Source organism: Streptopelia decaocto (assembly GCF_964273445.1).
Source record: "Streptopelia decaocto genome assembly, chromosome: 3".
Classification (NCBI taxonomy): Eukaryota; Metazoa; Chordata; class Aves; order Columbiformes; family Columbidae; genus Streptopelia; species Streptopelia decaocto.
In genome coordinates, this window is record NC_138656.1 from 120,771,882 (window position 1) to 120,795,102 (window position 23,221).

General features: G+C 70.9%; 1 protein-coding gene across 1 annotated transcript in view; it reads right to left on the bottom strand.

The window, feature by feature from the left end:
- DNMT3A (DNA methyltransferase 3 alpha) overlaps positions 1–23,221 on the bottom strand; it is a 45,618-nt gene that overhangs the window by 14,398 nt on the left and 7,999 nt on the right. The window contains exons 2-6 of the mRNA XM_082047687.1: positions 21,036–21,267; positions 16,486–16,590; positions 7,647–7,986; positions 1,469–1,515; positions 621–767 (exon numbers count right to left, since the gene is read on the bottom strand). Coding sequence (XP_081903813.1) covers positions 621–767; positions 1,469–1,515; positions 7,647–7,986; positions 16,486–16,590; positions 21,036–21,104 — 708 coding nt within the window. The 5' untranslated portion in view covers positions 21,105–21,267. The remainder of the gene's footprint in view (positions 1–620; positions 768–1,468; positions 1,516–7,646; positions 7,987–16,485; positions 16,591–21,035; positions 21,268–23,221) is intronic.

Genomic DNA, 23,221 nt, shown 5'->3' on the forward strand with positions numbered 1-23,221 from the left:
CCCGGCACATCCCGCGGGAGCAGGACGGGCCCCGCGCTGCCCACACCGGCAGCCGCACACACCGGCGCCCTGGCCCATGGCTTCTGGTGGCCCCCGGGGGGCAGAGGCGGGGGGAGCGAAGCCACCAGTCCTGGCTGTGCTGTGAACCGCGGTGTGGGCAGCGCGGTGGCACCATCGCCGCCACCATCCCACGGGCAGTGCCGGCTCTGCGGCCAGCCCCACAGCACAAACAAACCATGGTGCCCCGCAGCAAGGCTGCCCACCTTACCCGCCCTGTGCTGACCGTGCAGCCGGTCACCGTGGCACTGCCGGCAGCCAGCAGAGCGCTCTGAGTACGCCGCATTTTGCCGGAGCTCTGCCCGCCATCATTAGCGACGCCGCAATTAGCCGTGCGAGCCTTGGAGACAGCGAGGCACCGCGGGGCCTGGGCCGTGCAGCGCGGTGCAGCCCGCCCCATCCCGCGCCACCGCCGTGCCGCGGTGCCCCCCGCCCCATCCCGCGCCACCGCCGTGCCGCGGTGCCCCCCGCCCCATCCCGCGCCACCGCCGTGCCGCGGTGCCCCCCGCCCCATCCCGCGCCACCGCCGTGCCGCGGTGCCCCCCGCCCGTGCCGGCTCTCACCTCCCTCTTCCAGCGCGCCAGCCACTCGTCCCGCTTCCTCTTGCTGATGTAGTAGGGGTCCCCGGCCTGGAAGGTGTGCCGCTGCATGGGCCGCTGCCGCAGGCTCGACTCCCAGCCCAGCCCGCCGCGCAGCCGCCCGCGGGAGCCCTGCGCCGGGGAGAGAGCAGGCTGAAGGCTGCGGTGCTGGCGCTGCCGCAGACACCGGGGATGGCAGCTCGGGGGGAGCCGTGGCCTGGGACAGGCCGCGCTCTGCGGGCAGCGGGGGGACACGTAGACGAGCTGTGCCGGGGACAGCGGGTGGCACCTGCTGGGACCAGCCAGGGAGGTGGGGACGGGGGGCACAGCCCCCCTGGCCCACGGCTGCACCAAGACCGGTGGGCGGGCATCACGCTGGGCCTGGCAGCACCGGGATGGCACCACCGGCACGATCTGCCTGGGGAGGTGGGGGCTCTGCCTGGGGAAGCACCGTCCCACGGCAGGATGGCACCGCCTGGCCACAGCTCGGTGCTGCCTGGGCCCCAGCGCAGGGTCAGGCGCTGCCGGTGCCCCGCCGTGCCGGTGCCCCGCCGTGCCGGAGCCCCGCTGTGCCGGAGCGCCGCTGTGCCGGAGCCCCACTGTGCTGGAGCCCCACCATGTCGGTGCCCCACTGTGCCGGAGCCCCGCCGTGCCGGTGCCCCGCTGTGCCGGTGCCTCGCTGCGCCGGTGCAGGAGCCCCCGACCCCCACCCACCGGGAACCCCGTGGCCGCTGGTGCTGAGGGACAGGGCTGCCCATTCCCCGGTGGGCTGTGGGGCCATGTCCAGCTCCGGTGGGGGCCGCGGTGCAGCCCCCAGCCCAGCCCATACTTGCCTCCATTTTCAGGCTGTCGAAGTTGTTTTCCTCCTTCTCGTCCTTGCCTGCACACAGAACAGAGAGGAGCCATCAGTGGGGGCAGCTCGCGGCTGGGGGGCTGGGGGGGAAGGGGTCCCACCTGTGACCCCCAGCCCGGCCTGGGGAAGGGTCCCTGTGGCCACTGTGCCAGGCCTGGGCTGCGCTCCCGGGGACGCCGGCTGCTCCGGAACCCCCTCCCTGCGCGCCGGCCTGGGAGCCTGGGGGTGCCGGGGCGGCCCCGCTGGGGCCGGGGCGGCGGGGGAAGCACACAGAGCCCCATGGCTTCCTGTGCTAGCGGCACAGCTTTGTGCTGCAGGTACGCGCCGAACCGCTGCCGGGAAAGCGGCTAAAAATAACCCCGACGGTTCCTGGGGCTGCAACCCTGCACACAGCCCGAGCTGCCGCGGCCGGAGCTGGGGGTGCCCCGGTGTGCGCACGTGGGGACACCCCCCCCCGCGCCTCGCCGCGGCAGTGCCGGGCCGCCGGGACCCTGCAGTGGGGGGGCACCTCCGTCCCAGGTGCCATCGGCGTCCGCGCTTCGCCCCGGTGTGAGAGTCAGTCCAAAGAACACTATTGAATTATAACCCCTTGGCATTTCGGTTGCCTTAATTTTGCGCTTTGAGATCAAGGTAAACGAACCATCACGAGTCCATCACCAAACGGACCGCGACACCCGGCCACCCCGGCACAGAGCGGGGCTGCACGGTGAGGGGGGCTCGGCCGGGACCCCCAGAGACCCCCACGCTGTTCTGCTGCAGGGCACAAGCCCCGGTCACCCACCCAGCCCTGTGTGACACCGGACAGTCCCTCGCGGCACATGGGGACCCGACCCCCGCGGCAGCCGGTCCCCAGCCCAGCAGCCGTGAAGCCAAAGCAGGAGAGCAGCCCAGAGCCCGGCCCGAGTGCTGGGGACACTTGGGGACACAGGGGGACAGGAAGGGGTGTGTGCCCGGGGTTGGCTGGGTGACCTGCCCCCCCAGCCCCTGCAGGCAGGACGATCTCAGGTGGGGAAACTGAGGCACAGGTGAGGGAGGGGCTCAGTTCTGAGAGGCTGGTCCCCTCCAGCACCCCAGGCACCAGTGCCAGCCGAACTGGGGGAGTCTGAACAAACTGGAGGCCACACAGCTGGCATTGCCCCCGCCGAGCCCAGTGCCAGGCCATTACCGGTGCCAGGGCTGCCACGGCCTCTGGTAGCGCCGCGGCTGCAGCTCCTGCCTGAGCATCCCGCACACGCCCAGCACGGCCGGGGCCTGGCACAGCCGCAGCTCCCGCCCATCCCGGCGCCCCGCGGCAGCACCGTGCCCCACGCTGGCACAGGCACGACACAGAGTCACCAACTGACAGCAGGATCCTGGCTGAGACCTTCCCCCCGGGGATTTCAGCAGGGACAGGACCGGGGGCAGAGCTGATGGCGCAGCTGGGAAACGGTGCTTGGGCGGCGCTGGAAGGGCAGGACCCGGCCCCGGGCGGGGGCGGCGAGGGGTGAAGAGCCGGTGGGGCAGGAGCAGCGACAGTGCAGGACAGGGTGCGGGATGCTCGGGGAGCAGGCGGGGCTGAGGGGCCCGGGAGCAGCAGCGCCGCCGGCAGGAGCCAAGCCTGTCGCTGGAAGGTGACGGTGGCGCTGCCAACCTCCGCGCAGACATGGCCGAGGCGCTGGAAATGGCTTCCAGGGAAGAGCATGAGCTCCCGCGGCTCTCGCCGCTCCCCCAGACGGGCTCTGGGTACCCGGGGCTGCTGCTCCAACGCCATCAGCGGGGCTCCCGCCGCAGAGCAGCGCCGGGCAGGCGGCACACGCCGCAGAGCGCGGCCGCGTTTGCAGGAACGCGCCGGAGAGGAGGGGAGGGCAGGAAAGAGCCTCCGGGTGACGGGCTGCGCCTGCCCGGCAGAACATGGGCTGTGCCGCTCTGCCTGCGCGGGGAGGGGAGCGGGAGGGCGAGCACCGCGAGGACCCTGCGGGCATGTCACCGTGGAACGGGCCCTGTCACGCCGAGGGGAAAGGGCTCAACACCCGTCCTGGGGCTGGAGGTGGGACCTGGCACCCTGGGGCTGCCAGCACCCCACTGCACACTGGTCCCCGCACTGGGGGTGCTGCTCCAACCCGCTCTGGCTCAGCCTGGCCGGTCCCGCTCCCCTTGGCCACCGCGGCCAGCCTGGCACCGTGGCTGCGCCATGGCCCGGCCCAGCAGGCTCCCCGACCGCCTGCACCGCGGCCGCTGCGGCTTCTCCGCTCCCTGAGCTGCCGCCTCGGTGCCTCATGGCTGCAATAGCGGCTGCGTCGCTTGTCTCCAGCCCTGCCCTGCCCGTCCCCACTCCATCAGAGAATCATTTGGGTTGGAAAAGCCCCTCAAGAGCATCGAGTCCAACAGTTACCAAGTGCCCTGGCACTACCTCATGTCCTGAGAACCTCATGTCTGTCTGTCCAACCCTCCAGGGATGGTGACTCCAGCACTGCCCTGGGCAGCCTGTTCCAATGCCCCACAGCCCTTTGGGGAAGAAATTGTTCCCCACATCCAACCTCAACCTCCCCTGGCGCAACTTGAGGCCGTTTCCTCTGCTCCTGTCGCTTGTTCCTGGGGAGCAGAGCCCGACCCCCCCTGGCTCCAAGCTCCTTTCAGGCAGTTCAGAGATCAGAAGGTCTCCCCTCAGCTCCTGTTCTCCAGCTGAACCCCCCAGGTCCCTCAGCCGCTCCATCACACTTGTGCTCCAGCCCCTCACCAGCTCCGTTCCCTTCTCTCCACTCGCTCCAGCACCTCAAGGCCTTTCTTGGCGTGAGGGGCCCAGAACTGCCCCAGGATTGCGGTTTGGCCTCCCCAGGTCCCAGCACAGGGACGGTCACTGCGTGGCTGTGGTTTGACCCAGCCCAGACACGTCCGGGGGGTCTGCAGGGGAGCTGAGGGTCTCGCAGCGGGCGGGGGGCAGGGCTGGGAGCCCTCCCTGAGCTGTGCACGTGGATCCACACCCGCGCTCATGGACACGACACACCCGCGGGCCGGTGAACCGAGCTCCGCTGGGGACCCCGGGCAGCCCCCGCACCGGCCGCTGCCCGGGACCACGACATGGGGCGCCAGGACAGAGACCCCAGCGCCTCCCTGTGCCCGTGTCACCCCCGCACGAGGAGCGTGTCCCTGTGCTCAGAGGGACCCACCCGCGGTGCAGTTTGTGCCCGTGGCTTCTGGTCCCATCTCTGGGCACTCTGGCAGAGCCCGAATCCCTCTGCCCTCCCTCCAGCAGGTGCTTCCACACCTGGATCCCATCCCATCCCATCCCACCGCATCCCATCCCATCCCATCCCATCCCATCCCATCCCATCCCATCCCATCCCATCCCACCCCATCCCACCCCATCCCATCCCATCCCATCCCATCCCACCCCATCCCATCCCATCCTATCCCATCCCATCCCATCCCATCCCTGCTCCAGGCTGAGCAGCTCCATCCCCTCGGTGGCCCCTCGCTGTGCTCTCTCCAGTCTGTCCATGTCCCTCCTGTACAGGGGAGCCCAGAGCTGGGCCCAGTGCTGAGCAGAGGGCAGGACCGTCCCCCCCTGCCCTGCCGATGCTTTGCCCAGTGCAGCCCAGGGTACCATTTCCCTGATGTGCCCAAGGACCTGCTGCTGCCTCACGGTTGGTTTGGTGCCCACCGGGACCCCCAGGTCCTCCCCACCGCGCTGCTCTCCAGCCGGCATGTCCTTGGCACACACTGGTGCAGGGGCTGGTGCTCAGTGCGGTGCTGAGCCCACGGCCTCGCCTGCTCCCTGCAATGCCCAGGGCAGCACCGGCACCAGAGCTGGCATCTCCCCAGCACCGGGACAGCGTGTCTGCAGGACTGCACCACGCAGGTGCCTCCCTCGGCAAGTGCGGGGCTGCCAGGCAAAGCGGCACAAGCACCGGCGGCGGCGGCACGCACCAGGGCACGCTCGTGTGCGGGCAGGGGCACCAGCACGGGCTGCGCTGGCAACACAGGGACTGAGCTCCCTGCCGCGTCCCTGCCGGGGAGCAGAGCCCAGCGGAGAGGGGGACGCGATGGGGCCAGCCCGCGAGGGCAGCCCCTGCTCTGACCCGCAGCCCCTGCTCTGACCCGCAGCCCCTGCTCTGATCCGCAGCCCCTGCTCTGACCCGCAGCCCCTGCTCTGATCCGCAGCCCCTGCTCTGACCCGCAGCCCCTGCTCTGATCCGCAGCCCCTGCTCTATCCGCAGCCCCTGCTCTGACCCGCAGCCCCTGCTCTGATCCGCAGCCCCTGCTCTGATCCGCAGCCCCTGCTCTGACCCGCAGCCCCTGCTCTGACCCGCAGCCCCTGCTCTATCCGCAGCCCCTGCTCTATCCGCAGCCCCTGCTCTATCCGCAGCCCCTGCTCTGATCCGCAGCCCCTGCTCTGATCCGCAGCCCCTGCTCTATCCACAGCCCCTGCTCTGACCCGCAGCCCCTGCTCTGATCCGCAGCCCCTGCTCTGATCCGCAGCCCCTGCTCTATCCACAGCCCCTGCTCTGACCCGCAGCCCCTGCTCTGACCCGCAGCCCCTGCTCTGACCCGCAGCCCCTGCTCTATCCGCAGCCCCTGCTCTATCCACAGCCCCTGCTCTGACCCGCAGCCCCTGCTCTGATCCGCAGCCCCTGCTCTGACCCGCAGCCCCTGCTCTGACCCGCAGCCCCTGCTCTATCTGCAGCCCCTGCTCTGATCCGCAGCCCCTGCTCTATCCGCAGCCCCTGCTCTGACCCGCAGCCCCTGCTCTGATCTGCAGGCCCTGCTCTGATCCGCAGCCCCTGCTCTATCCGCAGCCCCTGCTCTATCCGCAGCCCCTGCTCTGATCTGCAGCCCCTGCTCTGACCCGCAGCCCCTGCTCTGATCCGCAGCCCCTGCTCTGACCCGCAGCCCCTGCTCTGACCCGCAGCCCCTGCTCTATCCGCAGCCCCTGCTCTATCCGCAGCCCCTGCTCTGACCCGCAGCCCCTGCTCTATCCGCAGCCCCTGCTCTGATCCGCAGCCCCTGCTCTGACCCGCAGCCCCTGCTCTGATCCACAGCCCCTGCTCTATCCGCAGCCCCTGCTCTATCCGCAGCCCCTGCTCTGACCCGCAGCCCCTGCTCTATCCGCAGCCCCTGCTCTGACCCGCAGCCCCTGCTCTATCCGCAGCCCCTGCTCTATCCGCAGCCCCTGCTCTATCCGCAGCCCCTGCTCTGACCCGCAGCCCCTGCTCTGATCCGCAGCCCCTGCTCTATCCGCAGCCCCTGCTCTGATCCGCAGCCCCTGCTCTGACCCGCAGCCCCTGCTCTGACCCGCAGCCCCTGCTCCATCCGCAGCCCCTGCTCTGATCCGCAGCCCCTGCTCTGATCCGCAGCCCCTGCTCTATCCGCAGCCCCTGCTCTGACCCGCAGCCCCTGCTCTGACCCGCAGCCCCTGCTCTGATCCGCAGCCCCTGCTCTGACCCGCAGCCCCTGCTCTATCCGCAGCCCCTGCTCTATCCGCAGCCCCTGCTCTGACCCGCAGCCCCTGCTCTGATCCGCAGCCCCTGCTCTATCCGCAGCCCCTGCTCTATCCGCAGCCCCTGCTCTGACCCGCAGCCCCTGCTCTATCAGCAGCCCCTGCTCTGACCCGCAGCCCCTGCTCTGACCCGCAGCCCCTGCTCTATCCACAGCCCCTGCTCTGACCCGCAGCCCCTGCTCTATCCGCAGCCCCTGCTCTGATCCGCAGCCCCTGCTCTATCCGCAGCCCCTGCTCTATCCGCAGCCCCTGCTCTATCCGCAGCCCCTGCTCTGACCCGCAGCCCCTGCTCTGACCCGCAGCCCCTGCTCTGATCTGCAGCCCCTGCTCTGACCCGCAGCCCCTGCTCTATCCGCAGCCCCTGCTCTGACCCGCAGCCCCTGCTCTGACCCGCAGCCCCTGCTCTGACCTGCAGCCCCTGCTCTGACCCGCAGCCCCTGCTCTGACCCGCAGCCCCTGCTCTGACCTGCAGCCCCTGCTCTATCCGCAGCCCCTGCTCTATCCGCGCCTCCACCCCAACCCCATGGAGCACAGATGGGCTCAGCCCTTCCTCCACCTCCTCCTCCTCAGCCCGGGGGCCGCCGCAGCCCGGTCCCCTCCCGGGACAGGGGCCGGGGTCCCTGGCGGCACCGCGGGCAGAGCCGCACCCCGCAGCCGGGAGCCCTCGGCGCTCAGGTCTTACTTTTCTCTGCGGCTTCCAGGAGTTTCCTCCTCCCGCGTTTCTTCTGGGGGTCGGAAGGGGCCAGCTCACCCTCATCGGCCGGGGCGTCCAGGCCCTCCTTAGGGGTGCAGCGGCCGTTCTCCAGCGCCCGGCCCGTCTCGCCGTCCGGCAGGCTCTCCGTCTCGTCCTCCTCGGGCCGCCCGCCCTTGGGGCTCGCGCCGCCCTCCTCGGCGCCCTTCCAGGGGGCACTGTCCCCCTCCACGTCCCCGTTGGGCAGCGGCTCGGCAGGGCTGGCCTCCGGGCAGGGTGGCGGGCACTTGGGGACAGCCGCAGTGTCTTTGGGGGTGTCACTGCTTTCCACCTGCCGAGAAGGAGAGGGAAAGGAGCTGCGGTGGGCGCTGGAGGGGGGACACGGCTCCACCAGCACAGGACCCCACGGCAGGAGCCCTCGCGCCACATTGTACAACCCCATCCAGCCCTGTCCTTGTCCCCGTGCCCCTGTCCTGACCCCACTTCCAGCTCAGACAGCACAGCAGGACAGGTGTCACCGGTGCCATGACACAGCGCTGTGACATGGTGATCATCTGGGGACAAATGCACATTACACCAAAAGGACCAAGTCCACGTCCTGCACCTCGGCACACGGCGCTGCCGCTGCCTGCGGGCGGGACAGGGCTACACCGGCACCCCCAGGACGCAGACACCACGAGGACCACGCGCCGTGCCATGGGACCTGCACAACCAGGACAGAGGGACACGACACCGTCTGGAACAGGACACGCTGTGGTGACAGCCGCAGGATGAGGACAGGTTGCCATGGCTTTGTCATGGGACAAAAGGACCAGACCAGGCTGTCAAAGCACCTCAGGCCCAGGACACACGGCCACGACAGCCACAGGACCACGACATGCTGCCAGGACATCCTCAGGAGCAGAACACATTGCCATGACATCCTCAGGACCAGGACACACGGCCACGGCACCTTCAGCACCAGGACACGCTGCCTTGGCACTCTCAGGACCAGGAGACACCACCGCAACATCCTCAGGACCAGGACATGCAGCCACAGCACCCTCAGGACTGGACACCATGGCGTGTCACAGAGGCAGGTGACCCACAGCACCCGTGACAGGCTCCTTTCCAGGCTTAAAAGGGGATGAGAAGAAAGATGGGGACAGACTTCTGAGCAGGGCCTGTTGTGACAGGACAAGGGGTGATGGTTTAAACTAAAGGAGGGAGATTCAGGCCGGACATGATGCAGAAATTGTTTGTGCTGAGGGTGGGGAGAGCCTGGCCCAGGTTGGCCAGAGAGGTGGTGGCTGAACCATCCCTGAAGACATCCCAGGCCAGGCTGGACGGGGCTCTGAGCAGCCTGAGCTGGTGCAGATGTCCCTGCTCATGGCAGGGGGAACTGAATGGGCTTTAGCGGTCCCTTCAACCCAAACCATCTTGTGGTTCGATGGTATCACAGGCCACATAACATGATGATCAGCAACAAAAACAGAGCAGAGGGGGTTGGGTAAGTGTGACACCTTCTGCTGAGGAACTGGCACAACATCGGCCTTGTTGGCTTCCTCCCGACTCTTACCAACACTCGGCCCTGTCATCACCACCATGAAGCTCCAGTCAACCAAAGCAGCCCCCCACCGCCTCTCCTCCTGCCCCGTCCCCTCCGATGGTTCACAGCCGCCCATGGCGCGCTCAGGACCAGGACACACCGCATGGCAGGACAAGTGGCCAAGCCAACCTCAGAACAAAGACACATTGCAGTGACCCCCTCAGGAACAGGACGTGATGGCATGGCACCCTCAGACCAACACCGCATTGACGTGACACCTACAGGAGCTGGACACATGGATGTGACACACACCCTCAGGAGCGGGACACACCACCATAGCACCTTCAGCACCAAGACACAATTCCCTGGCACCCTCAGGACCAGGACACGAGGAGGTGACCCCACGAGGACCTGCATACATTGCCATGACACCTTCGGGACCCTCCGCGATGCCCTCAGGGCCAGGACGGCTGTGCGTGGTGTGCATGACAGGCAGAGCCGGCCACTGTGGCCTGTGCGTGTGACAGGAAGGGACAAGGCGTGTGACAACCACACGTGGGTGTGCACGGCGGCCAGGGCAGCTGTACGGGTGTTCCTGCAGAACCGGCAGAGCTGGGGACTGTGACATGTGTGGGCACGGGTGACAGGCAGAGCCAGGCCCCGCGACAGCTCTGTGTGCACATGCCTGTGCCGGTGTGACACACGGCTGTGACACACTGTGAGAGTGACGGCGAGCCAGTGTGACAGGCACAGCCGGAGCCTGTGACGTGCACGTGTGACAGGCGGGCACAGCAACACCCGCAGGGGAGCGTGTGTGTGTGACAGACAGGTGAGTGTGTGACAGGTGTGTGTGTGTTACACGTGTGTGTGACAGGCAGGTGTGTGTGTGACAGGTGTGTGTGTGTGACAGGTGTGTGTGTGTGACAGGTGTGTGTGACAGGCGGTGCCGGTGCCCATGGGAACCATGCAGCCGTCCCCAGCTTGTGGGTACAGTGGCAAACGTGTGTGAGTGTGACAGCCAGGGGAAGGACCGGCTGTGTCGGCGCTCACCGGCACTCACCGGCATGCCGGGCCCCAGAGCATGTCTGCGCGACAGGCAGCACCAACGTAAGCGTGGCAGACGGCAAGGCCGCGGGGCTGGGGATGCCACCACCAGTCCCCTGCCACACTGGCAGCCCTGGGGGAGCCGCACGGCACGGCACGGCACGGCACAGCACGGGCCAGCAGGAGCAGGAGCAGCAGGGGCAGCGCAGTCAGAGCGAGAGGCGCAGCCGGCCCGGCGGTTTCCGTGGCGAAGGAGAGTGAAAGTGCTGCTGCGTCACTGCGACAGCGGCGCCGGGCACACGGCGCAGCCGCGGCACGGGGGGCTCTGCCCGCGCTGCCTGGCTGGGCCCAGCCGGCCCTGCTCCCGGTGCCCCCCAGGAGCGCTCCCCAGGCGCTGACCCACACCCCCCGGGGTGCCCATCCCCATGCCACCCCAGCCCCACGGCCCAGCACCCGAAGCACAGGCACCCGCGGTGCCGGGAACTGCGGCGGTGACACCCGGCCCCATTTCCTGTGCCACACACTCACCTCCGCCAGCTTGTGCCCCCCAGCCCCACACTCAGCCCCCACCCTCGTCCCCCCAGCCCCACAGCGGAGGCTCCGCAAGAGGCCGGGAGCGCCGGGGGCTTTGCAGGGCCCAGGATGGAGGGGGAGGCCCCGGGTTTGCTCCCAGCCCGGCCAAGGCACAGCTGTGTGCACGGGGAGGGCAGGCGAGCCCTGCCTGTCCCTGCCTGTCCCCTGCCTGTCCCCTGCCTGTGCTCTGCCTGTGCTCTGCCTGTGCTCTGCCTGTCCCCTGCCTGTGCTCTGCCTGTGCTCTGCCTGTCCCTGACTGTCCCCTGCCTGTGCTCTGCCTGTCCCCTGCCTGTGCTCTGCCTGTGCTCTGCCTGTGCCCTGCCTGTCCCTGACTGTCCCCTGCCTGTGCTCTGCCTGTGCCCTGCCTGTGCTCTGCCTGTCCCTGACTGTCCCCTGCCTGTGCTCTGCCTGTGCTCTGCCTGTCCCTGCCTGTCCCCTGCCTGTGCTCTGCCTGTCCCCTGCCTGTGCTCTGCCTGTGCTCTGCCTGTGCCCTGCCTGTCCCTGACTGTCCCCTGCCTGTGCTCTGCCTGTGCCCTGCCTGTGCTCTGCCTGTCCCTGCCTGTGCTCTGCCTGTCCCTGCCTGTGCTCTGCCTGTCCCTGACTGTCCCCTGCCTGTGCTCTGCCTGTCCCCTGCCTGTGCTCTGCCTGCCCCTGCCTGTGCTCTGCCTGCGCCCTGCCTGTGCTCTGCCTGTGCCCTGCCTGCCCCTGCCTGTGCCCTGCCTGCCCCCTGCCTGTGCTGGAGCAGAGCCCCCATCTCTGCCGGGGGACACAGAGGGGAGGTGGCTGCAGGGACCCTCCTGCCCGTCCCCAGCAAAGTCCACGTCCCAGGACGCAGCCTCCGGTGGCAGAACGCCCGGAGCAAACGCCAGGGCGCCAGGAGCAAAGGCCGCGCTGGCAGCCAGGCTTGGCGTGAGCCCCCCCGCCCCTGCCCTGGGGCCGCCAGGAAGGGGACACCAAGAGTGGGGCAGGAGCGCTGGGGGGTGGCAGGTGGGGGAGGAACCTTTGCTCCCCAGAGCTCCCCGGATCTGCACCGTGTGCCGCTTACCACGGCGCATCCCCACCAGCTGCCGCGCAGGCGCCTCTCCCTGTGCCGGCGGCCACGGCCCCGCGGTGCCGGCTGCTTCCTGCCGGCCTGGCCGCCCCGCTGCTGGCACGGCCGCTGCCAGCGCCCACCGCCAGCCCCGGCGCCGCGCGCGGGGGTCAGGGCGCCGAGGGGCCGCGAGTGCAACGGGGAGGAGGGGACAAGCTGCTCCGCAACCTGCAGCGGGTTGTGAGGGGCTGCGAGGTGGGAGGGGGCGCTGGGGACCCTCGCAGGGCATGCAGCAGCACTGGTGGTGCCACGGCCGCGCCAGCGCAACGCCCGGATGGCTGCGGGGAGCCGCTCCCACCTGGGGACAGCGCGGCGGTGTCACTTGTGCGCTGGGGTGGGGCCACCGCGCACCCAGACACCGGGGACACGCGAGCTGCTGCCGCCATTTCACAGGGTGCCTGGCAGCCGCTCCTGTGCCGGCCGACAGCCGGGGAGGGCACGGCTCAGCCGAGCAGAAACCGCAGCCACGGGACGGTGCGGGACGTGCCAGGCCGCCGCGGCGGAGTGCCAGCCATGAGCCAGCGTGTGCGCGGGGAAACGAAGGCTGCGGGACCAACCTGGGTGCGCCACAGCCCCGAGAGCCCGGCCACGAGCCGCAGCGCTGGCACAGGCTGCGGGGACGGTGCGGTGCATCTGGATGTGGCCCCGGAGCAGCACAGGGAGCAGCACCAGCAGTGGGATGGACACCAGAGAGCAAAGTCCTGGCTGGTGCGGGGAGGGAGGCGGCAGCACCGCGGTGCCTGTGCCGGGAACTGCGCTGGCTCTGGCAGTGACTGTGCTGGAGGTGCCGGAGCTGCCGGAGGGGGCTGAGCCAGTGGGGAAGGGGCCGCAGCAGCCGCAGCGAAGGGGAGGGAGGTTCAGGACAAACCGAAGCGGGGCCAAGGGGCTGCGCCCCAGAGCCCATGCCAGGGGCTGCACCAGAGAACACGCCGAGTCCGTCCCACGTCACTCCTGGGAACAGACGGGGGCTCCGTTCCCACTGCAGGCCCCGTGGCTTCTCGCTGCGCCCCCCGTGCCCCCACACCAGCGCTCGGCCGAGCTGCCGGTGGTGGGGGGGCCCGGCCGCCCCAGCCCCGCTCCCACCTCCCGCTCGGGGCCGCATCCTGGACACGGCGCTGAGAACAATCGCAGGGGCCGCGTGGGCTTCCCGGAGGAAACGGGAATGCTGGTGCACGCTCCGGATTCGGCGGCGGCGGGGCTGGCGGAGGCGCTGCCGCGGGGGGCTCGGTGGAGCTGCGGGGGGCTTGGTGGGGCTGTGGGGCTGCGTGGGGCTGCGTGGGGCTGTGGGGGCTCAGCCCACCCCCACAGCAGGACGGGGCCTGGGGGTGGCAGCTGCCATGGGCACACAGTCCCCTTGGTGCCAGGATGAACTGTCACCGCGGGGCTGGGCAGCACCACCGCGCCGGCACCACGCACACCCCCCCACGGCGCGGCTGAGCAGATGGGGCTGCTGTGCCAGCCTGGCCCCACGGCCCCGCTCCGGCCCTGCCATGGCAGCCCCTCCTCGCCAGCACAGAGACCCTGGCCCACCGCGCTTTCAGGAAATAGGCATCACCGCACCTCTGCCGCGGCCCCACCGGCGCGGCACCCGCTCAGCCCCAGCTCCCTGCCTGTGCCGGGGCCTCCCCAGCTCTGTGGTGCTGCCGGACAACGCCAGGAATCTGTGCCAGGCAGGCGGTGGGATGGGGCACACGGAGGTGAACGCCAGGCAGGACAGGCACCGTGTCCCCTCACACCACAGCCTGCCAGGACAGGACACACAGCCCACCCTGCACCGCAGCCGGCGCGCCCCGGCACGGCACCCGTCCAAACAACCCCACACCTCCAGCCCTCAACAGCCGCCTGGCCAAAGCTGGCACCGCGGCTCCGGCCCTGCCGCCGCTTCCCTACCTGGTTGGGTCCAGACCCCAGGTCACCGGGCTCCCGGTTCTGCCGCTCCGGCACGGCCGCCGGGCCAGGGAGGGGAAGGGGAAGCCGGGACCCAGCCCAGGGCGCTGCCCCTCCCGGCCGCCCCGGCGCCCGTCCCGTCCCCGCGGAGGGCCCGGCGGCCGCTCGCCCTTCCTGCCCACCCACCCGCTTCCTCGGCGCCGGCGCTGGGAACAGGCGCTGCCTTTCTGCCGCTCCCCCCTCCGCTGGGCCCCGCCAAGGCCGCTGCTCCGCCGGGAGCCCCACCGCCCCGCGCCAGCCCCGCCGCCGCGCTCGCTGCCGGGGGGACGCCGGGGCCTCGGCCGCGGGCTGGCTGTGCCGGGGACATGTGCCTGCGCTGGGGACCCACACCCAGAGAGGGGCAGGGGCCCCGAAGCACCGCAGCCCCGGGGGAGCCTCGTGCCAACCCCAGTTCTGCAGCACCAGTGGCAGCTCCAAACCCTGGGGGTCACGGCCAAGCTCGGGGGGACCCGAGATGGGGCACCCCCAGGCCACGTCCCCTTTGCCAGAGGGAAGGTGCCGGGGGAGTCACTGCCATCCACAGCACCGTCTGTGGAGCCGCCGGCCCAGGGGACATCCAGCTGCTGAGCCCTGGCCCGGCACAGTTTGGCACGGCGTGGTTTGGCACTGCATGGCACAGCACAACTCAGCATGGCACAGCACACCACAGGATGGCACCACACGGCAGAGCATGGCTCACTGACACCCGTGACACGTCATGACACCTCGTGACACCCCATGACACCGGCCCCGCAGGCCCGGATCACAGAGGAGCCGGTTACCAGCACCGGGCAGGGCTCCCCCACTGCCCGGCTCCCGCCGGGCTCGGCCCTGCCCGTCCCAGCCAGGCCTGCCTGCCGCAGCCAGCGCCATCTCCTCCCAGCCCTGCCCGCTCCTGCCCGCCCTCTGCCCGCCTGCACCCCGATGGGGTGCCCAGGCTGAGCTCCCCGCCCCACGGACGCGCCAGGAAGGGCGGGTGGCTCCTCAGCGCCCAGAGCCCCCCGGCCCCACGTCGCGGCCCCCATGCCGTGGCGCTGTGTCCCCAGGCGGGGGTGGGTGCTCAGCACCCTCCTGCAGCATGTCTGCCCGCTGGGTCCCTGCCAGCAGCAGCTTGGGGACCTCAGGGGGTCCCCAAGGAGCCAGCTGGCTCCACAGGGTCCCGGTGCCGCGCACCAGCTCCCCTCCACGCCGGCGCGGTGCCCCCGGCTGCGGCTCCAGGCAGGAAGGCTATTTTTGGCAGCTCACACCCAGCCGGGGCTCTCCCGGCCTCCTGGCAGTGCCCACGGAGCTGCCAGCTCCCTGGCTTGGCAGCCGGAGCCGCTGGCCGGGTCAGCGCCACGCACGGGGCAGGTGCGGCGGGCGGGATGGGCACTGCGGCCAGCCGGCCAGGGGTGCCCGGTGCTGCGGCACCATCGCCATCCGCCCACCCTGCTCTGGACCCGCCGTGCTGGAGGACGCTCCCGGGGCTGCCGGCTCCGATGGCCAGAGACCTCCTGGTTCCCAGGCTCCAAGTGTTCCTGACGACTTTCCCCAGTTGTTCCCGTGCCAGCATTGTTCTTCCACCGACACGGCTCTCCCCGCCCCGGCACGTACCTCCCGCCCCGCCGGATTTACAGCTGGCGCTCGGAGCCGCCCGCTCCCCCAGCGGCTGCCGGCCGCGCCGTGCCCCACCGCATCCCCCCGCCCCAGGCGACACCGTCCGGCCTCCCCGGCCCTGCCGCCAGCACCGCCGGATCGGGACGGGCAGGGGATCTGGACACGTCCAAGAGCACGATTAACCCCTTCTGCAGCCAGAAACCTTGGCAACAAGGTTTTGCAACCCTCTGGCGGCACAGGTGACAGGGACACTGCCCAAGCCCCGGCCAGGGTGGCCATGTGCACCTCCCCTCCGGAGGAACCTCTGCTCCTGCAAACGCCGCGTTCACGGTGGCACCGGCAGCCAATAGTGCCGTGTCCCACCAGCTGGCGGGGAGGAAGGCACCATGACTCCACAACCAGCACCGTGATGCACCACAAGCCTCCAGCTCCACAAGAGCCCTGGCCCCATGTGCCCTGTCCCAGTGCCCCCCAGAACCAGCTGCCACCCGAAGCCCTGAGCACCCTGTCACCGCACAGCCCCCCTCTGCCGGCACCGCAGCCGGGAAGCACCGTGCCGCTCTCCCGCGCCGGCCCCGGCAGCTCGCCGAGCCCCGCACACACCCAAGCGGGCATCGCCTGTGCGGCAGGAGCCGGGGAAGGTGGGGGGACTCGGCCCTGCGCCCCCACATCTGCCTTGTTATTGCAGCTGCTGGCGTGAGCCCGAGCCGTGCACCATCGCCCGGGGAGCCGGGGGCTCCGCTCCCCCTGCCCAACCGGCCCCGCAGCCGCAGGACCGGGCAGCTCCGTGGCGGGGACAGAGAGCTAATGCGCGGTGGGGCCTCGACCGCAGCAAGGGGAGTGCTGCTCCCGCTGAGCAGCAGGGGCTGGGGAGGGGGACGCTCCCGTCCGGCCGCTCTGCCGCCCTCGGGCTCTGCTCCCGCTGGCGGCTGCAGGGTGGCGGCGAGCAGGGGTGGCGGGCCAGCCCGGCATGCCGGGAGCCGCACTCTACCACCGGTGCGGCACCACCAGGGCGGGACGGCCCCGTGGGGGGACACCCCGCTGCCCCCCGGCCCCCACGCCCGCTGGCTCACCTGGGCATGCTTGCGCTTCCGCCCAGGCCGCCCCGCTTTCCTCATGGGCGTCCCCGGCTCCTGCTTCTCCTCCTTGCTCTGGTTCTCCTCAGGCTCCTCTTCCCCCTGCGAGCCGGAGACAGAGAGGATGGTTATGGTGCCGGCCCCGGGCAGCACAGGGTCCCAGGCACGGCTCCGCTCCTGCTCGGCGCTGGGATCGCCGGCAGCACGGCCGCACCGCACAGAGCTGCGTGCAGCCGGGCGCCTGGCCGGCGAGTGAGGAGCACTGCCGGCATCACCGGCCCGGCAGCCCCCGGGGCACCGCTACAACCTTAATGGCGGCTCCTGCCAGCACTTGGGCAGCGGCGCGAGCTGCCGTGGAGCCGGGCACCATCAGCGGGAGAGCCCTCCTGCACCGCGCCCTGCGCCGCGGCCGCCTCGGAGGGATGTGCCTCTGCCGAGACCCACCAGAGCCCTGCGCGTGTGGGTCTGCGGCTCCTGCACCCCGGCACCGCAGGGTGGGCCTGCAGGGAGCCGGGCAGCTCCGCGGGGACGCGGCTGGGCAGCGGGAGCCCGGCTGCCCTCGGAGCAGCCACCGCGCCGGCCAGCGCGGGCGCTTCAGACCCCACGCACCCTCTCCGCGCTCTGCCCCGGAGCAGCGGCTGGCGCCCCGTCCCCCTCCCCGTGCCCTGAGGCCCACGCACCGGCACGGGCGGCACGGCGGGCACGCGGCCCCGGGAATGAACCTGCTCCCCGCGCGGGACCGCGGCAGCGCCCAAGGGCCGCAGCGTGCCGGGGGCCCCGCTCCCGCTCGAGGGGCTCGCGCCCGGTGCCGTGGCGCGGGGGTCGTGCGTGGGGGCGAGGGCGGCGCGGGCCCCGGCGTGTCCCGCGGCGGCAGCGGGGCTGGTTTCACCTGAGCCCCAGAAGCTCCCGCGGCGGCGGCCGAGGCAGGAAGAGGCCGCGGAGGGGGAGCGGGGAAAGAGGAGGCCGGCGGGGGCTGGCGAGGGGGAGGCCGGGGAGGGGATGGGGCTGGCAGCCAGACTGCGCCGCATCCAGCTGCAGCCGCGGCCCCGCAGGCACGGCGGGTGCCGGCCCCACCGCGGTCCTGCCCGCCCCATCGCGGCCCTGCCCGCCGCTGCCTGCCGGCCCCGGAACCACCGCCGGCACAGCCCCATGGAGTCCGGCCCAAAGCTCCTGCGGGGTCAGGATGTGCTGTGCCCCACGGCTGCAGTGCCCCACGGCCACAGCCCCCCAGACCAGCTCCCTCCCAAACCCGGTGTCCCCTTTGCTGCCATCCCCCTGCCACAGGCTGTGCCTGTGGGATCACGAGGGAGCCACGCGCTGGTTTGCACCCACGGTGGCCGCTGGGACCGTGCTGTCCCCAGCCCCGTCACTGAGTGTCGCCCCCTGCGCACGGGGCAGCCCCGGCCCCCACGCCCCGGCAGCCCCCAGTGACCATGCCCAGCTCCGGCAGCCAGGGGCTCAGGCCTGGGCCCAGCCCCGCTCCCCACACGGCCCCGGGTGCCAAGTTTTGGGACGGGTCCAAGGACAGTGTCAGGATCGCAGTTCCAGCTCCATCCTGGCACAGGATCCAAATGGGGTTGCCGGGGTGGGGGGTTCCTGCTCCCCTGAGCCCCTCAGCCCTCCCGCCGGGCTGGAGCAGGAACCGGTGCTGCCTGCAGTGAGTCAGGCACGGCAGCCCCGTGCCAAACACAGCCGGCAAACAGGGGCACTGGGCACAACCCACTCCAAACCAGCTCCTGCCACCAGCCGAAACCTGGGCAGGGGCCCTCGGCAGCTGATCCAGCCCCAGGATGCTCCTTATCACAGAATCATCAAATTACAGGATGGCTTGGGTAGGATAAATCTCCCCCAGTCCCCCTGCCATAGCAGGGACATCTGCACCAGCTCAGGCTGCTCAGAGCCCCGTCCAGCCTGGCCTGGGATGTCTCCAGGGATGGTTCAGCCACCACCTCTCTGGCCAACCTGGGCCAGGCTCTCACCACCCTCAGCACAAACAATTTCTGCATCATGTCCGGCCTGAATCTCCCTCCTTTAGTTTAAAACCATCACCCCTTGTCCTCTCACAACAGGCCCTGCTCAAAAGTCTGTCCCCCTCCTCGCGGACGCTGTCCCTGTCCCCGGGGAAGCCTGTCCCCAGCCATGGAGGAGCCGCGGGACAGGCTGGGAGCAGGAGGGGACAGTGAGCTCAGCACCCCCAGGACACGGCCCCGCAGGCCCTGCACCCGCCTGGCGCCAGCGCTGTGCGGGGGGGCAGAGCGGAGCCCCCCGGCTGCGGCCACAGGGACCCCCTGTGCCAAACCGTGCGGCGCCGTGCGGTGTCCCAGCGCGGCCGTCCCGCTCCCGCAGCGCCGGGGCGGCCCCGTGTCTGTGCCCCCATGGTGGGGCCGTGCTTCATGCAGCCCCCCGCCAAATGAGGTGGCTGAGCAGCACCCCGTGGGTGCTGGCAAAGCGAGGGGGCTCTGAGGGGTCTCTATGGCGTTCCCAGGCAATGCCGGTGCTCAGGACTCCGTTCTGCTCCTCGTGCCGCTGCACGTAAAACATCAACTGGGCACCGGCCCTGGGGACACCGGCCCTGGGGACACCGCAGCAGGGGGGGCAGCGGGGGTCCCTGCTGTGGGGACAGGGAGCTGCTCCCAGCACACACGGGGACAAGGCGAGCTCCCCGTGAGCCATCACCACTGCTGCCAACGCGGGGCAGCTCCTGTGTCACCGAGCTGGGGGACACGGGGCCCTGGGCAGCAGCGGGGACCCCGGGGCAGGGCCGGCCCCCCCGCGCGGGGCAGCTGCAGGAGGAGCCGGGACGCAGCCTGGGCACAGGCAGGGCCGGGGTAAAGGCTGCAGGGGAACCCGCTCACCCCGCCCAGCACAGGTGCCGGTGCCGCAGCCCCTCACTGGCAGCGGAGTCACGGCCCCGTGAGCCGCACGGCTCCCCCTCTGCCGGGGCGCGGGCTGCACGGCGCGGCCCCGATGCGCCGCGCTCCTGCGCCGCTGCCAGGCAACAGCCCAAGAGGGAAAGCACCGCCGAGGAGCCGAGCTGCTGCATGACGCAGTGCTGGCTGCGCGGCACCGCGCCGGGCCCCGCGCCGGCTGCGCCGGGAGCCCCGGGCGGCGGGGGGAGCCAGGCTGGGGGGCAGGAGGAGGCGGGGGCAGAGACCCCTCTTGCATGGGAGCTGGAACTCAGCCTCACCAGGGTGGTGCCGAGGGCGGCACCGGTGTGACCCGCAGTGCTGTGGGTGTCGGGGTACAGCCGCGTCCGGCCCCGCGGGCACCGCGCGTCCCGTCGGCAGAGGTGACCTCCATCTGCGGCCACGGGGGAGGTGACGCCGCGTCCCGGCGGGGTCAGGCCAGGACAGCGCTCGGCGGGGCGAGCTTGTGGCACAGCACGCTCACTGCCGGCCCACGCGGGTCGCGGCACCCCGGGGACCAGCACCGGTCCTGCTCTCAAGGGTGAGCCGGGCTGCACCACAGCTGCCAATTTCTGCCCATGTGCCGTGGCCCCGCACCCCACTCTCCAAGCTGGCGCTGCCGTGCACCTCCAGAACTGCACCGAAACAGGGGGTGGGCTCTGCGTCCACCTACCGGGGCTCCTGGTACAAGTGACCGGGTGGGCTTGGTCACATGCACCTGCTGTGGTGTCACCTGCCACAGGGGACAGTGGGGGACCAACGAACCGACCCCAGGGTTACTCACCACCCTGGCCGTGCCAAGAACGCGCTGGGCACTCCCAACGGGGCAGACCCACCAGCAGCCAGCAGCGATGGCCGGGGTTCGGGTGTGCGGCGTGGGGAGCACCCGGGCTGGCACGGCGCAGGAAGCACGGCACGGCCGAGCCAGCGCGGAGGAGCTCGGCTGACCCCGACCCCGCGCTGCCCGCGGCGCGACGGCGTCCAGCTGGCCGCGGTCCCCACGCCTCGACCAGGGCAGGCCGGCCCCCACGCCTGCCCTGACGCTTCTCTCGGCAGGAGCAGTGACGCCTTTGCCGGCACCAGCCGCACCGGCCTGGCACATCCTTGTGTGGCGGGGACACCGGGGAGCACCGCGGACACGCAGCCAGCGCAGCCCCTGGGGAGCAGGCCTGGCAGCAGGGCTCCAGCTCAATGGAAGCCCCATGTCCCCCTCCCGCTGCTCCACAGCCCAGGACATGCACCTGCCACCCACCCAGAGCCGGGGCGGCCGCAGGGACCCCCCCACCCCGCCATGGTGGCAGCCCCCTCCCCACCGCCGGGCTTGCCCAGCCCTGGCCACCGCCGGGAGGTGACAGCAGGTCTGCGCTTCCCCGTCCCCTCCCCGCGCTCCCGCTCTGCCAGGAATAGCTCAATCCGCGCTAATCCCGGCCGTGGCTCAGGGCTCCGCGCCACGGCGAGGGGGGAACGGGGCTGCTGGGCCACAGGGCGCCCCCTTTTCCCGCGTGCCTGCCAGCCAGGAGCGCACCGGACCCCCGGAGCCCACTCTTGCCCCCGTACCACAGGAGCAACGCCAAGCCCAGTGATGGGGGCGGCCACCGCGCGGGCAGGTCCCCCCGGCAGCCCCCGCTCGCCGGTCCCTACCTTGTGCGCGTCGGGCGCCTCGCGGTCCGGAGCGGGGCTGCTGGTGTCGAGGGTCCCGCTGGATGGCATGGTGGGGCGCGAGGGCGGGCGCCTGCGACTGTCACCTCTTCAGCACCAAAGTGGCCCGCGCCGCCGCCACGCTCTGGCTCTCTGCGCCGAGGAGGGGTCCGGAGCCTTCGCCCGCCGCAGCGGCCGCCCCTGCGTCCCGCCGCCTGCCTGGATCCTCCTGCCCCTGCGGGAAGCGGAGAGCGCCGGGGTGAGGGGAGCACCGGCCCCGCCGCCCCCCGCACCGCGCCCCGGCCCCGGCAATTATTAACACACCACAACCTTGACTCGGTGGGGCTGGGCTGGGCAGCGGCCCCGGCATCGCCCCGCGGAGGCGCTCGAGCCTCAGATCGCACCAGCTGTGGGGTGCAGGGTGTGAGGGGCAGTGGTGTGGGGTTCAGGGTGCAGCAGTGCGGGATGCAGGTGCAGGGTGCAGCGGTGCAGGGTTCAGGGTGCAGCAGTGTGGGGTGCAGGTGCAGGGTGCAGCAGTGCAGGGTTCAGGGTGCAGCAGTGCGGGGTGCAGGTGCAGGGTTCAGGGTGTGAGGGTGCAGTGGTGCAGGGTTCAGGGTGCAGCAGTGTGGGGTGCAGGTGCAGGGTGCAGCGGTGCAGGGTTCAGGGTGCAGCAGTGCGGGGTGCAGGTGCAGGGTTCAGGGTGCAGTGGTGCAGGGTTCAGGGTGCAGTAGTGCCGGGTGCGGGATGCAGGGTGCAACAGTGCGGGGTGCAGGGTTCAGGGTTCAGGGTGCAGCAGTGCGGGGTGCGAGGTGCAGTGGTGCAGGGTTCAGGGTGCAGCAGTGCAGGGTTCAAGGGTGAGCAGCACGGAGTGCAGGGTGCAAGGTGTGGGGTGCAGGGTGCAGGTGCAGGGTGCAGCGGTGCAGGGTTCAGGGTGCAGCGGTGCAGGGTGCATGGTGTGGGGTGCAGGGTGCAGGTGCAGGGTGCAGCGGTGCAGGGTTCAGGGTGCAGCGGTGCAGGGTGCAGCGGTGCAGGGTTCAGGGTGCAGCGGTGCAGGGTGCAGGGTGCAGGTGCAGGTGCAGGGTGCAGCGGTGCAGGGTTCAGGGTGCAGCGGTGCAGGGTGCATGGTGTGGGGTGCAGGGTGCAGGTGCAGGGTGCAGCGGTGCAGGGTTCAGGGTGCAGCGGTGCAGGGTGCAGTGGTGCAGGGTTCAGGGTGCAGTGGTGCAGGGTTCAGGGTGCAGCAGTGCGGGGTTCAAGGGTGAGCAGCGCGGAGTGCAGGGTGCATGGTGTGGGGTGCAGGGTGCAGGTGCAGGGTGCAGCGGTGCAGGGTTCAGGGTGCAGCGGTGCAGGGTGCAGCGGTGCAGGGTTCAGGGTGCAGCGGTGCAGGGTGCAGGTGCAGGGTGCAGCGGTGCAGGGTTCAGGGTGCAGCGGTGCAGGGTGCATGGTGTGGGGTGCAGGGTGCAGGTGCAGGGTGCAGCGGTGCAGGGTTCAGGGTGCAGCGGTGCAGGGTGCAGTGGTGCAGGGTTCAGGGTGCAGTGGTGCAGGGTTCAGGGTGCAGCAGTGCGGGGTTCAAGGGTGAGCAGCGCGGAGTGCAGGGTGCATGGTGTGGGGTGCAGGGTGCAGGTGCAGGGTGCAGCGGTGCAGGGTTCAGGGTGCAGCGGTGCAGGGTGCAGTGGTGCAGGGTTCAGGGTTCAGGGTGCAGGGTGCAGCGGTGCAGGGTTCAGGGTGCAGTGGTGCAGGGTTCAGGGTGCAGCGGTGCGGGGTTCAAGGGTGAGCAGCGCGGAGTGCAGGGTGCAAGGTGTGGGGTGCAGGGTGCAGGGTGCAGGGTGCAGCGGTGCAGGGTTCAGGGTGCAGCGGTGCAGGGTGCAGTGGTGCAGGGTTCAGGGTGCAGTGGTGCAGGGTTCAGGGTGCAAGATGTGTGGTGCATGGTGCGGGGTGTGTGGTGCATGGTACACGGTGTGTGGCGCATGATGCACAGTGTGGGGTGTGCAGTGCACGGTGTGGGGTGCAAGATGCAGGGCGGGGGGCGCAGGGTGAGGGGTGCAGGGTGAGGGCTGCAGGGCACAGGTTGAGGGGTGCAAGGTGTGGTATGGGGTGTGGGGAGTGGGGTGCAGGGTGTGGGGTGTCTGGTGCACAGCACGGGGTGCACAGCGTGGGGTGAGCTGCAGGGTGCAGGGCGTGTGCTGTGGGGT